Source organism: Triticum dicoccoides, chromosome 3B (assembly GCF_002162155.2).
Source record: "Triticum dicoccoides isolate Atlit2015 ecotype Zavitan chromosome 3B, WEW_v2.0, whole genome shotgun sequence".
Taxonomy (NCBI): Eukaryota; Viridiplantae; Streptophyta; class Magnoliopsida; order Poales; family Poaceae; genus Triticum; species Triticum dicoccoides.
Window position 1 is genome coordinate 463,314,037 of NC_041385.1, and position 14,808 is coordinate 463,328,844.

The following is a 14,808-nucleotide window of genomic DNA, read 5'->3' on the forward strand; positions in this document are numbered from 1 at the left end:
TTGAATGGTCTATTTGGGTTCCTAAGACCCTCATTACTAACATCAAAGGACCCATTACTAAATGGGTACCTAAAACCAAGCATTGATCTCTTGTAGGTGTTTGCTTCCGGTGGGGGATCTTGGTTGCTCGATAGTGGAGAAACAAATCATATGACCGGGGGTAAGGACTTGGTGGTGGACGTGCAAAAGATCCCATCTATGCCCACCAATGTCGAGTGGGGTGATGCCTCACATTCTAAGGTATTGGGTCTTGGCAAGGTTGTCATTTCTCATGATCTAACGATCGAGAAAGTCATGCTTGTTGAGTCCCTTGCGTTCAATTTGCTTTCCGTTCGTCAACTTGCATTCATGGGCTTTGCCACCTTCTTTGATATTGATACCGTGGCCCTCTTGTGGAGCAAGACTCTTAAAGTAGCCTTTGTTGGGCATGTCGAGAACGGTCTCTATGTGATTAACTTTTCGGAGCAACCCACTAAGACCGCGACATGCCTAATGGCTAAAGTTGATGTGGGATGGCTTTGGCATCGCCGTTTATCCCACGTCAATATGAGATCTTTGCAAAGTCTTCTCAAGGGGGACCATGTCCGTGGACTAACAAATGTTAGTTTTGCCAAAGGTCGTGCTTGCAGTGCTTGTATCGAAGGAAAACTTCATGAGACGGCTCACCCTCCCACGACTATCATCTACTCGAAGAGACCCTTGGAGCTCCTGCACATGGACCTCTTTGGGCCTCCATCCTTTGATAGTCTTGGGGGTAGAAAGTATTGCTTGGTGATTGTGGATGATTATTCAAGATACACTTGGGTATACTTCTTCAAGAGGAAGAGTGAGACTCAACAAACTGTCATTGACTTTGCAAATGAAGCTCAACGTCAACATAATGCAAAGATCTTGACAATAAGAAGTGACAACGACACCGAGTTCATGAACTGCACCTTGGATGAGTTTCTTAGTGATGAGGGGATCAAGCATCAATATTCTGCACCATATACCCCTCAACAAAATGGTGTTGCAGAGAGGAAGAACCGGACGTTGATGGATGCGGCAAAGACCATGATGGCGGAGTTCAAGTCTCCATACAACTTTTGGGCCGAAGCCATCAACACCGCATGTCATGCATCCAATCGGCTCTATCTCCGCAAAGGCTTGAACAAGACTCCTTATGAGATACTCGCCGGAAACAAGCCCAATCTCAAGTACTTCCGGGTGTTCGGGTGTAAGTGTTTCATTCTCAAGAAAGGTGTTCGTTTGTCTAAATTTGAGGCTAGAGCTCATGCGGGCATATTTGTTGGTTATGCTACAAACTCTCATGCTTACCGTGTTCTCAACAAGTCCACCGGACTCATTGAGGAGACGTGTAACGTGGAGTTTGACGAAAATAACGGCTCCCAAGTGGAGCAAAGTGGTACTTGTGATGTAGGTGATGAAATTCCTCCCCAAGCCATAAGAAGAATGGGTATTGGTCATATTCTACCCATTGAGGAACCCCTTGTGGCCGAAGGAGAAGGACAATGCTCCACTCAAGTGGAGCCTTCACCTATTCAAGACCCACACGCTTCCGAAGAACAAAGTGTAGGCCCTCAACCTCGGGAACAAGACCAAGGGCAAGATCAATCTTGAGATGGTGGTGAACCTCCAAATGATGCCCAAGGTCAAGTTCTCCCCCTCGAGCAAGTTCAAGATCATGAGCAAGCTCAAGATCAAGGACAAGCTCAAGACGGCGCTCAAGATGATCAAGTTAACCCTCCTCCTTCCACATCCGAGGAGGAATTAGAGCGTCGTGCCGCGAAGATTGCTTCCAAACTCACCACCAAAGTCCATCTCATGGAGAATGTGGTTGGAAGCCTAAGAAAGGGGGTAAGCACTCGTAGACAATTAGCAAACTATTGTGAACATCACGCGTTTGTCTCTTGTGTTGAACCCCAAAAGGTCTATGAGGCGCTCGAAGACTCGGATTGGCTCAATGCCATGCATGAAGAACTCAACAACTTCGAGTACAACAAGGTGTGGAGGTTGGTGCCAAGGCCTTCGGGGAACCATAACGTCATTGGAACCAAGTGGATCTTCAAGAACAAGCAAGATGCTCATGGGAACATCATTCGCAACAAGGCAAGATTGGTAGCACAAGGCTACTCCCAAGTTGAGGGTATCGACTACGGTGAAACCTTTGCTCCCATTGCTCACCTTGAATCCATTCATTTGTTGATTGCTTATGCTTCCCATCACAACTTTAAGTTACAACAAATGGATGTGAAAAGTGCTTTTCTTAATGGTCCTATTAATGAGTTGGTTTATGTCAAGCAACCCCCCGGGTTCTAGGATCCTTACTTCCCGGATCATGTGTATCAACTCGATAAGGCACTCTATGGCCTTAAACAAGCCCCACGTGCGTGGTATGACCACCTTACCGAGTTGTTACAAGATCGTGGATTTGAAGTTGGGCAAAACGATCCCACTCTTTTTACTAAGAAGGTCAAAGGGGAGTTGTTTGTGTGCCAACTATATGTTGATGACATTATCTTTGGTTCCCTTAACAATGCTTTCAATGAAGAATTTGCCGCTCTCATGACCTCTAAGTTCAAGATGTCTTTGATGGGAGAGTTGAAGTTCTTCCTTGGTTTTGATATTAAACAAAGAAGAGAAGGTACCTTCATCAACCAAGCCAAATACACTTAAGACATGCTTAAGAGATTCAAGCTAAGTGATGTCAAGCCGACCTCTACTCCAATGCCCACCAAGTGCCAACTTGACATTGATCCCAATGGTAAAGCGGTGGATCAAAAGGTATATCGCTCTATGATTGGTTCCTTGCTTTACCTTTGTGCATCTAGACCAGATATCATGTTGAGTGTGGGAATGTGTGCACGGTTCCAAGCCGCACCAAAGGAAAGCCACTTTGTGGTGGTCAAGCGAATCTTTCGATATTTGGCTCATACCCCAAACTTTGGCCTATGGTACCCAAGAGGAGCTACCTTCAAGCTTGAAGGATTTACGGATTCTGATTGGGTGGGAGACAAGGTGGATAGAAGTCCACTTCCGGAGGGTGCCAATTTCTTGGTTGCTCTTTGGTGAGTTGGTCTTCCAAGAAGAAAAGTTGTGTGTCTCTCTTGTCCACTGAAGCGGAATATGTGGCGGCCGGTAGTTGTTGTGCACAACTCTTATGGATGAGGCAAACTTTAAAGGAATACAGTGTCATTTGTGACAAAGTGCCTCTTTGGTGTGACAATGAAAGTGCCATCAAGATTTCTCTCAACCCGGCGCAACACTTCAAGACGAAGCATATTGAGATTCGGTATCACTTCATCCGGGATCACATTAGGCGAGGGGAGATCGAGCTCAAGTATGTCAACACTCATGATAACCTTGCAGATATTTTCACGAAGCCCTTGGATGAAGCAAGATTTCGCGAGTTAAGGCATGAGCTAAATATCATTGATTCGAGCAATGTGACTTTAACCCTTGCACCCCCACCACACTCAACTTGTTGTCTAGTTTAGATGTAGGCATGGACATAGGGGGAGTGTTGTTCTCTCAATGAACTCTCCCTCCCCCCATTATGCATAAATCGATCAACTCTTTCACATTAGCCATTTTTTATGGTACTTGTGCTTCAAAGATGAGTTTTGGTCATGGGCCCAAGGATAATTCTTCGCGGTGCCATACCAACTAACTCAAACATAGGTGGCTCCGGCCACCGCCCTCTCCTTTTGAGAGGTTGTTTTGCGTGGTTGCTTCTTGTTGTCTTTTTGCCTTTGGGTTGTGCGTGTTCTTGTGGTGTCCTTTGTGCTAAAAGTTTCCTTGCAAAGACCTTCTTATTTTGTTTGAAACCTGCTTTTTCTTGAGCTCACGGTACTACCGCAGCCAGCTACGGTACTACCGCGTGAGGGGAGCACGGTACTACCGCCCCCACGCGGCAGTAATTTTTTACTGCCGCCTGGGAGAGCGGTACTTCCGCCCAAGCGGTACTACCGCGATGACATGCGGTACTACCGCGACGTCACAGACGCGTGGGGATAAGGACGGCAGGGGGAGTTCTAACTCCCCCATACCCATTTGCCAGTTCCCCACCCCGTCTCTCTCTCTCCCTCGCTCAAGAACGGGGTCGGCGTCCATCGCCGGATCTCTGCCTCCGGCTGCCCTCACGTGATTCCATCCGGTGGGATCGTTCCCCACCACGTGCTCTTGCTATGGACCAAGGTCTTTCCCCAACTCCTTCTCGTTTCTGTTGTGTTCATTGTCTCTAGGTTTTTGGGGGAGACTTGTGTGTTCTAGAGATTCTTAGGCTAAATCTATGCAAGAGTAGGATGAAGGAGCGTAGTATTGCGTAGGAATTAGACTTGTCTTTTGTCCTGTGCTAGATTTGATCACCGTAGCACCGCCGTGGTTTCGCGGTTCTTTTTAGATTCAAACCGTCGTTTGGATCTGACGTGGTGCGGTACTACCGCCCGTCTGGCGCGGTACTACCGCTTGTTCGGTACTACCGCCTGTCTGGCACGGTACTACCGCACTCGCTGCGGCACTAAAGTTTTACTATCGCTCCCACCACAGAACTACCGTGACCTCGCACGGTACTACCGCGACTTGGAGCGGTACTAAAATTTTAGTACCGCAGGCCCTGGCAGTACTACCGTGGTTCACCTCTATCTCATGGCAAATTTCAAGTATACTTTTTATGTGTTTCTTGTGCTTTGTCGTGGTCTTTGCATTGATCCTTTTTGCTTGTCGTGGGTGTTTTTGCGTTTGTGTCTCAGGTGGTGGCTCTCGCCGTTCCAATCCCAGTCGTGACACTGGCTCCAAGCGTCTGCGCAATCCAGGTGAAGCACCAGAGGGCTCCACTGCCCCAAAGCGCCATGTCAAGCCATCCACTAATAAGCACAAGGAACCCAACAAGGGAATGGATGAGATACCCCAATCTGAGTTCGTCCGTCTCAGGAAACTCAACCTGTATGTGCATCCCCGGGCTACTGTCATAGGTTGTGAACTGTTTTGGAACAAGCAGCAGACTCTCACTTATATGGATGTCATCAAGAACAAGCGGAATACCTACGTGGATGTCAAATGGATAGAAATGCATCACCTGAGGAAGGACAAGTTCCGTCAGTACTTTGGAGAAGCTCTGGATTTGGTGGAGCAGTTTGGTATTGAACATGTGATCTCTTTTCACCTTGACTATGATCCTGAGCTTGTGTGTCAGTTCTTTGCCTCAGTTTACTTTCACCCCGATGAGGAGAGGAGGATGACCTGGATGTCCAATGGACGTAAGTTGACTGCTACCTGGAAGGAGTTCATGGATTTGCTCCACGTTCCTGATGACGGGCTTGACACTCCCGTGGGTGTTCGCCCCCATGGTAATCCTGAGTCTGCTAACAAGGACAAGCTTCAGCCCTACTATGTTGAGAAGGCGCTTCCCGATGGCAAGACAGGGAGGGTGCTCAACTCCTTCCTGGATATCATGTATCACATCTTCCGCAACTCTTTGTTCCCTCACATTGGTGACAAGGACAAGGTTCATGCCTATATGGTGGATATGATGCTCCTATGCGAGGAGGCTCGTGTGTCTTAGACACAGCCACTTGATATCTCACACATCATGTGGTGTGAGCTTCGGTTTGCAGTGTTCAACCGCAAGGTGCCTATCTATGGGCCCTATCTGTTTCTGCTGATCTCGAAGACTTGGGCGAAGATGTTCCCTGGTGAGGAGTTCCTTGCTCCAGACTGGATTCGACATGATCCCATCTGTCTCCGTGTCAAGTCCAACTGGGCCAACACTACTACTCGTGCTGAGGTGTCTGCTGCTAGGGCTGTTGTTGATGAGGAGGATATTGACACCGAGGATGTTGCTGAGGACCGTGCTGCCAGGCCTTCCCATAGTTCCTTTATGCCTTCGTGGGCCAAGAAGCTGAAGGACAAGATGAAGACTCTTTTCTGCATGCAAGCTAAGGGCCAGTACAGGACTCACGTGGCATCCAAGGAGAGTCGTTGCCGGGACAAGAAGATCTTGCAGCTCTATGGTGAGGATGTGTCTGGCGGTTCTGAGGATCGCATCACTCCAGAGGCCGAGTGGATGGAGAAGCAAGGCTATAGGTCGACTGATTATGAGGAGGACGTCGAGGAGACCATCCCTGCTGCCGAGGAGTCCGACAGAGAGGGTTGGGATGAGTTCCCTGCTTGAGCCACCCCTTGTGTGTAGGTGTCCTCTCTGCCTTTTTGGCGTCTCGATGCCAAAGGGGGAGAGAGTGTAGGGATTTGCGAGTCGTGTGTCGTTGTTCGTGTTCGGTGTGTTTGCTGCTTCCTCGTTTGAACCTTGTTTCAGTTGCTTTGGGTTGCTTTTCTTCATATGGTGTAAGACATATGCACTCTATCTATCTTAGCAAGCTCGTGATATATTCTGCTACCTTTATGCTATGCTCTGCTTAGATGTTAGTCATCATACCTTTGTCTCTATAATATAGGGGGAGTGTTGATCCTAGCTTGTGTGCTATGCAGTCCAAAGCATCTATCTAGATTGCACACATCTAGGGGGAGCCCGTCTATATTCTAGAGAGGTGGGGTTTGCCTTTGCCCTATATTATCTCATCTATGTGCAAATCCCGTATTGTCATCAATCCACCAAAAAGGGGGAGATTGTAAGGGCATATTTATCCCTTAGGTGTTTTGGTGATTGATGACAATGCTTTTGCAGACTAATCGTGTGCCTTGAGTTTCTCAGACGCTTCATCACTAGGCACGAGACGATTCGGTGCCCCTCGAAGACTATTGAAGACGACGTTGTTCTATGTTTCTCCTTGGTCGATTTGAGTCGTAGGAGAGCCGTACTATTAAGAGGGGGTCCGCGCCGGAAAGGTTCGGGTGGAATCAACACGTACAAATGTCCTTCCTTTCCCTTGCACTTTGGAGCGTCTCTCCGTTATCCCAGTTGTGCTTAATCTGATGGCTACTGCTGTACTTGCGGTAGTACTGCTCTATGGAGTGGTAGTACCGCAAGCACCTGCGGTAGTACCGCTGGGGGTCACTGTAGTACCGCTCCTCTGGAGCCTTAGTACCGTGGCTCCCAGGCCTAGTGCTGCTCCGGTATGGTAGTAGGGGCGGATGTAATTTTTTACATCCGCGCCCCCACGGTAGTACTGCACATCTTGCGCGGTAGTACCGCACATCTTGCGCGGTAGTACCGCGGGAGGCCAAGGTAGTACCGCTCCCCTGGAGTCGTAGTACCGTGGCCCTCATACCTAGTACCGCTGCATCGCGGCAGTAGGAGTGGATGTAATTTTTTACATCCGCGCCTCAACGGTAGTACCGCGTCGGAGTTTTTGCACTGTTTCATTTTCAGCGGAAGTAGGCACGGATGTATTTTATTTCATCCGCGCTCTTTGTTGGCTTTGACTTTCCTGCCTTGCGGTAGTACCGCAAGGGGGAGCGGTAGTACCGCACAAGCGGTAGTACTGCTCTTAGTCAGGCAAGTCCCGGCCTCTGCTGCTGCCGTGGAAGTACCGTGGTCCTCCACGGTAGTACCGCGTGGCTCCTGGAGCAGTAGTACCGCAGGTCGCAGGCTGAACATGTGGATAACGGTTGGATCTTTTCCATGACTATAAAAGGGGCGTCTCCTACCTCTAGTTGACTATCTCTTCCACCTCTAAGCCCCATTGTTGCTCCAAGCTCCATTTTGGCCCGATCTCTCTCCCTAGCCAATCAAACTTGTTGATTTGCTCGGGATTGGGTGACAAGGGCCCGATCTACACTTCCACCAAGAGATATTCGATTCCCCCACTAATCCCTAGCGGATCTTGTTACTCTTGGGTGTTTTGAGCACCCTAGACGGTTGAGGTCACTTCGAAGCCATACTCCATTGTGGTGAAGCTTCGTTGTGGTGTTGGGAGCCTCCAAGTGTTGTGGAGATTTCCCCAACCTTGTTTGTAAAGGTTCGGTCGCCGCTTTCAAGGGCACCAATAGTGGAATCACGGCATCTCGCATTGTGTGAGGGCGTGAGGAGATTACGGTGGCCCTAGTGGCTTCTTGGGGAGCATTGTGCCTCCACACCGCTCTAACGGAGACGTACTTCCCTTTAAAAGGAAGGAACTTCGGTAACACATCCTCGTCTTCACCGGCTCCACTCTTGGTTATTTCGTAACTTTACTTTTGCAAGCTTACTTGTGTTGTATCTATTGCTTGCTTGTGTGCTAGTTGTCATTGTATCATATAGGTTGTCCACTTAGTAGCATATCTAGACAACCTATTTTGTCGCAAGATTTAAATTGTTAAAGAAAAGCTTAAAAATTGTTAGTTGCCTATTCACCCCCCCCCTCTAGTCAACTATATCGATCCTTTCACTAGTTCCGAATATGTTTGAAAACTCAAAGTTCCTTTGAAAATTAAAGTGTTTATGTGGTTTGTACATAAACAAGTCATACTAACAAAGGACAACTTGGTAAAGCGCAACTGGACAGGCTCTACTAGGTGCGGTTTTTGTGATCGGGATGAAACCATCAAACAACTTTTTTTATTGTCCATTGGCTAGAGTTTTGTGGGAGACGGTGCACATTGCCTTTAACATTACTCCTCTGAATTCTGTCAGTACGTTATTTGGAACATGGCTTGTTGGGATAGAGTCCGAAACAGCTAGACACATTCGTGTAGGAGTGTGTGCTTTTTTGTGGGCAATTTGGAACTGCAGAAATGATTTGGCTTTTAACAGAACAACAAATATTCATTTTTTGCAGGTTTCCGAGCCACTGCGCTGATCCGTATGTGGTCGTTACTCACTCCGACGAAGGCCAGGGAGCATTTTGTTACTGGATCTATCTGGTGGGAGATGGTAGCACGGGATATCTTCAACCGGTTTGGATGGCGGTCATGTAATAGGATAGGCGATCAGTTTTCCTATCTTTGTTATGCTAGCCAGCTGTGGCCTCTTGGCTTTTGTGTTTGTGGCGTTGTGGCTCTTTGTGAGCTTGCCGTTAATTTGTTTCAGACTGTAAGACCTTATTGAACCTTTTTGCTTATTTATAAAGGTGGCAGTATGCATCGTTCTGATGCAGTGGCCGGGGAGTCCCCCTTTTCCAAAAAAACACCTCCAGATGTGGAAGCAGACATGCTCACCCATATTTTTGAAATACTGAACATGGCAAACAACATCACTCTCATCCTTCATAATCGTGTTGTGCATGATCACACAAGATGTTATGACATCCCACAATGTCTTTGTATCCCATTGTTTAGCAGGTCCATGAGCAACTGCAAAATGGGCTTAGAGCACTCCAAATACCCTTTCCATATCCTTTTTAGCACCTTCTTGTCTGCAACAAAGTGAGACTTTTTGTTACCTAGCGGATTGAGAGGTCTCAACAAACGTCGCCCATGGAGGCTAGGCATCATCACAAAACCAATACCCCATGTTGTAGTCATGCCATTGATGGTGTAGTTGCAAGCCGGTACATTGCGCTCACACAACCTTGCAAACAATGAAGATCGTTGCGGCACATTGATATTTTTTTAGAATGAAGACGCAAGACGCGTCCGGCTTTAACTTAATAAAGCCCACCAACAGGCAGTATCCAACATGAGGTTCGACATCATGATGACAACAAAAGGTCAACACTAAGTACGATACATGCAACCGGCCGCTGGGCCTGAAACAACCCGAGAGACAAACAACACTAAGCCCAATGTCCAGCACCCAAAAGGAGCAAAGAAGCTCCTACAAAACAAACCTCGGGAGGGCAGAGATCCTTGACACGCCGAGATCTGAATGCACCTGATCCGCTCTATGGCCTCCTGCATAAGCTCAGTGTCCCGCTGTTTCCCTAATGGCGTCCATGTCTAAAGGAAAAGATGGCATTTGAAGATAACGTCAGTTAGGTGAGAAGGAAACTTCTTCTCAAGTGTGATTTTCCTTCTAACAATCCATAATAACCAAAACAGAGCCCCTACACAACGCCTCAAAATCCTAGCGGAAGCGCCCCTTTGTGCCCGCGAGATGGCAAGGAGATCCGCCCCAAAGAGGGATTCCAATTCTGGAATGCTTCGCGAACGGCACTTCAAGCAAAGCGAGCTAAGTGACAATGAAAGAAACGTGGCTAGCGTCCTCTCCTAGCCCGCATAAAGCACATGTCCCGTCCGATGGGCCGTTTCTTTTGGCTACATTATCAGAGGTTGGGAGCCGGTTGCAAAACATTTGCCATAGAAATTTTTTCTTTTTAAGCGGGATGGACGCCTTCCAAAGCCCCCTAACTATGTCCAGCGCCGGTCCCTTTATCGTAAAGCAATTTAACCAAAAAATTCCTGGAGGCAGCAAGGCCCCAAGATACCTCGCCCTGGGCCAAGGAGAGCGGGAAGGCGGCCAGCCTAGCCATAAAATCAGCCGAGCTAAGCCCATCAGCCGCCGACAGTGGCCTCATGAAGGTAACGACATGAGCTGATGAACGAAGTGCATCCACCACCATAATCCGTGTGTCCGTAGCCAATTGGAAAGGATGTATGGCTCATCCAGAGCGAGGAGGGGCTTGGCCAGGCGTCCAGCCAGAACTGTGTCGACCTACTGTTTTGAATCTGAAAGCAGGCTCCCACCTCAAACGTCGGTTTGACCGCCGGCACGTTGGTATCACTATGAGACCGTGGCATGCCAAAGAAAGAGTGTCAAATTCAAAGGTCGTGTGATGCAAGTTCTTCAAGAATGACGTTGGGCTTAAGGATGGGGTCGAATCGAACCTTATGTCAATCCCCTCTCTAAACATTGCATGCAATTTTCACTCGAAAATACATGGGCCTGGCCAAAACTGAGGTGGCACGGCACTTATAGATCAGTTTGGACAAAATTATAAAGTGTCATCTTGTATATTTCGTCAATGTCCCTCACATGTGATCTGGACTGGATGTTTTGTTGTGCTCCATTTGAAACACATCAGCTCCCACCTCCTCTTCCATGAAGGGTGATGTGAGGATGTCATTTTTTGCTGCCGAAACAACCTGAGGGTTCGGGACTCTGCCTGATCCTACTAAACTCGACCCTCATTCTCTGTATGTAGACACACATTTTTCCGACGACGCACCTTCGGCCTACGGTACGTCCTTCCTTCTTCAAGAGAACAACCCACCACCCGGCGGCAGACGCCACCTAAAAAATTCCGTGCGACGGTGCAAGTGCGATCGGGCAAGTGCGTTGTGCGCTGAAACCCTCGCTGACCTCCACCTTGGCTCGCCGTGCGAGTGCGATCGGCCGTCGGCCTGCGATCTCGCCTTTGGCGTGGGGGTCTGCCTCTTTTCCTGGAATAGATAGCCTAGTGCCATTGGGGTTCCTTCCACCCGGGCTCGCTCGCTCGTATTAGACCATTCACTCCCGGATTTAGACTAGACGGTCCATATCTCGAACGCCAGTTGCCTTGCCAAAGTAGAACGTCAATACGCTTCATGGAACAGAAACACAATTTCTGGTCGAGATAGAAATCGCGCATAGGAGAACCTGGAACTTGAGCTGCACAACCGGCCTGCTGCCTCGAGATTTATAGTGTTCAACCGCTTAATTACAACCGGAGTAGATCAGATCATTACAGAGGGCATTATCATCTCAGGAAGCTGCACACAGCAAGCAAACGGTGGGAAACAAACAGCGATATGCATACATAGCATGCCCTGGTTCTCTTCAAAATATGGTCAGAGCATGGAGGCGACGTACTACATGACCAAGCAACCCCAGAATGATCTGCTGCTGGTCTCAGCAGACAGCCAAGAGGCCATGGCTGGAGAGGGTTAAGCGGCACTGTCGGTGTGACTTGGCTCAACCTCACTACAGAAAATGGCCCAAATATTAACCTTGGACTTACGACAGCCCAAGGCTGTAGATTCCGGCGATGCGCTCATCCTCAGAGGACAGCCGGTCCTCAACCTCCGCGTCGGTGAAGGTGAGAGCTCTCTGCAACTTTTTGGGGCTGAAAACCTCTATATCAACCGTGTACACGGCTTTAACGGGGCGGTGATCGGATAGCCTCATATCAACCGCCTCGTAGGACAATAGCCTCATTCCCTTGCCATACGAAAGAATTCGGTCGCACCTACAGAGGTAGTGGAGAAAAATTTCTGTAAGCACACGTCATAACAACTTTGAGGTTTATTATCTCTGACATCTTCATGGAGAGTAGTGAATCATGTAAAAGAAACAAGAACTGTTCTTTCACAACCAACTTATGCGGGTGAAGTTAATATGTTCTAGTGGCACTAGTTCATGTGTGGTGATCAGATTGCATACCATGAAGGCGTCCTTCTTCCAGATTTTGGCTCATCACTTGTGTACTTCTTCGAGTTAAACCGGTACTTGTATGTTGGAGGAAAGCTGATAACTCCTTCGCTCCACCCATCAAATAAATGTCCTTTCCTCAGTTCTACTCTTAGCTATCATACAGGGGAAAAAAAAGTGAGCTGGACAAAGTTGTGCTAGAGCTGCGACAGTTAATATGGATCGGAGGGAGTACCAAAGTTTACCTGGTCTTTCTCAAACAACCCATTCCAGTCGTGGTTGGAGATAAATTCATGTGTTTTTTCGTATGATAAGTTGATCCTATAATTGAGATCCCCTAGCCAGAATATCCTTCTGAAACAATACAAAATATTAGATATATATAAAGTTTTATGTAGCAAGGCAAACTCATGCAGCGCTTAACAACATTAAACTAGAATTTCCTACAGGTAAAGGTAAAATTTTCGGCCTGTGTGAAGTGCAAACATATGATTTTCTATGACACTGATATGACTTCATGATTTGCTCCTTTCGCCTCGACATATTTAAGTCTATACCAATATAAAAAGCACTAGTTTGCTGGAACCAAACATTCTCAACCATCCATCTACTTTCAATCTACTGACTCTTATTTTTCGTTGGACCCTAGCAAATTCGGCAGCAAGTGCACACTAACTCTCATAATATATCTTCTTAAATTTGCAACACAAACTGCGGATTAACTACTCCACTTAACAATATCAGTGGATACAATGACTTGGATGGTGTTCTTGAATTATTTCCGGCCATGTATTATGTATTCTGTGAATTTTATGATTATAATTTATTTATTTGACTGGCATAGTCAAGGTTGTCAGGTTCTTGATTCTGTCAAGCGATTCCATGACTTGCTATCTATATTGACTGGAATGGTTCTACGATCTAGCAGAGTCTATGATTTTACGATTCTATTGGTTATTTTCCTTTGATTTGCAATCATACCATAGGGGTTTTGGCCCGATTTAAAATAGTGATTCTGACAACCTTCGTTATAGTGTTTGAAGCCGCATGATCCAGTTGAGAGGCCATGAAAGCTTGGCACACGGACGTGGAGTATAGCTTCCTTTAATAAGGTGAAAGTAGTGGCTGCACCCACCTTCGGTGCACCCACACAGTGAACAGTAAATTCGAAAAAATAGAAAAAAATCAAAAAATTCTGAAACTTGGTGGATGCGATTATGAGCAAATGCTTTAGAAGCTTGCAAAGTTTGGTCACCAAAAACATCAAATGATCTCCATACAAAACGAAATACAAATGTTGCTCTGCACCCACATGACTGTTCACATGTTTTTAGCACAAACTTTGTTTTTTTTATACCGATTCCCTCGGATGTTATTTTGCCACCAAAATTTGCAAGCACCTAAAACATTTGGTCATAATCACATCCACAAAGTTTCAGATTTTTTAAAAATGTTTTGGTAAGTTTTTGATCGTGGGTACACCAGGGGTGCAATGTGCGTGGGTGCACAAAACCACTCTCTACCTGTTCTACTTTTTTCTGTTCTGGCTCGGTTATTCCATCTAGCCGCTCGAGTGAACAGTAAAATACAAAAAAATACAAAATAAATTCAAAAAGTTCTGAATTTTCTTGTGGAAAACATTAACAAAGTTTTATTTGCTTGCCAAGTTTCATCATGTAATGGCATTCGTGGAAGTCATGGCAAGTGTTTTTTGCCATGACTCACTTGCCACGACTTCCACGAATGTCATTTTGAGATGAAAATTTGCAAGCACTCAAAACATTCGTCAGTGTTTGCTCCAAAAAAATCTGAAGTTTTTGAATCTGTTCTCAATTTTTTGGATTTTTGTAACGCCCCAGATATACTTTCCATATTGGTATCCAACTCTTGCCGTCCCCGGCGCTAAGTTATATTTATTTCTCGGGTTCGGGTCTTTGTCTCCGTGTGTTGTTTTTCTTTTCGTGCATCCCTTATCATGTTATCACGTGCATTGCATTTGCATACATGTTCATCTCATGCATTCGAGCATTTTCCCCGTTGTCCGTTTTGCAATCCGGCGTTCCGTTCTCCTCCGGTGGTCATTTCTACCTTTCTTTCTTGTGTGGGGTTTAAACATTTCCGGATTGGACCGAGACTTGTCAAGTGGCCTTGGTTTACTACCGGTAGACCGCCTGTCAAATTTCGGGTCATTTGGACTTCGTTTGATACTCCAACGGTTAACCGAGGGACCGGAAAGGCCTCGTGTGTGTTGCAGCCCAACACCCCCCAAATTTGGCCCAAAACCCACCAAACTCTGCTCCATGTCCTAGAGCGTTCGATCACGATCGTGTGGGCGAAAACCGCACCTCATTTGGACTCTCCTAGCTCCACTTATGCCTATTTATACCCCCTCCATTCGGATCTCTTCTTCCCCCGTCCGAAACCCTAGTTAAAAAAAAAACAGATCCATCTTCCCCGCGCCGGGCCGGACGTGTCCGCCCGCGCCGGACGTTGTCCGCCCCGCCGCCGCACCCACTCACGCGCCGCCACGTGGGCGAGGCCCACATCGCCGCCGCCGAGGCCCGGGAGCCCGAGGCCGGCCCCCG

The 14,808-nt window shown here is 47.2% G+C and overlaps 1 protein-coding gene across 2 annotated transcripts in view; it reads right to left on the minus strand.

The window, feature by feature from the left end:
- Positions 1 to 11,443: 11,443 nt before the first annotated feature.
- Positions 11,444 to 14,808, minus strand: part of LOC119276528 (type IV inositol polyphosphate 5-phosphatase 3-like) — a 21,969-nt gene continuing 18,604 nt past the window's right edge. For both annotated transcript variants that reach the window (XM_037557599.1, XM_037557600.1), the window contains exons 8-10: positions 12,469 to 12,577; positions 12,236 to 12,378; positions 11,444 to 12,041 (exon numbers count right to left, since the gene is read on the minus strand). In XM_037557599.1, the coding sequence (XP_037413496.1) occupies positions 11,810 to 12,041; positions 12,236 to 12,378; positions 12,469 to 12,577 (484 nt within the window). In that variant the 3' untranslated portion in view covers positions 11,444 to 11,809. The remainder of the gene's footprint in view (positions 12,042 to 12,235; positions 12,379 to 12,468; positions 12,578 to 14,808) is intronic.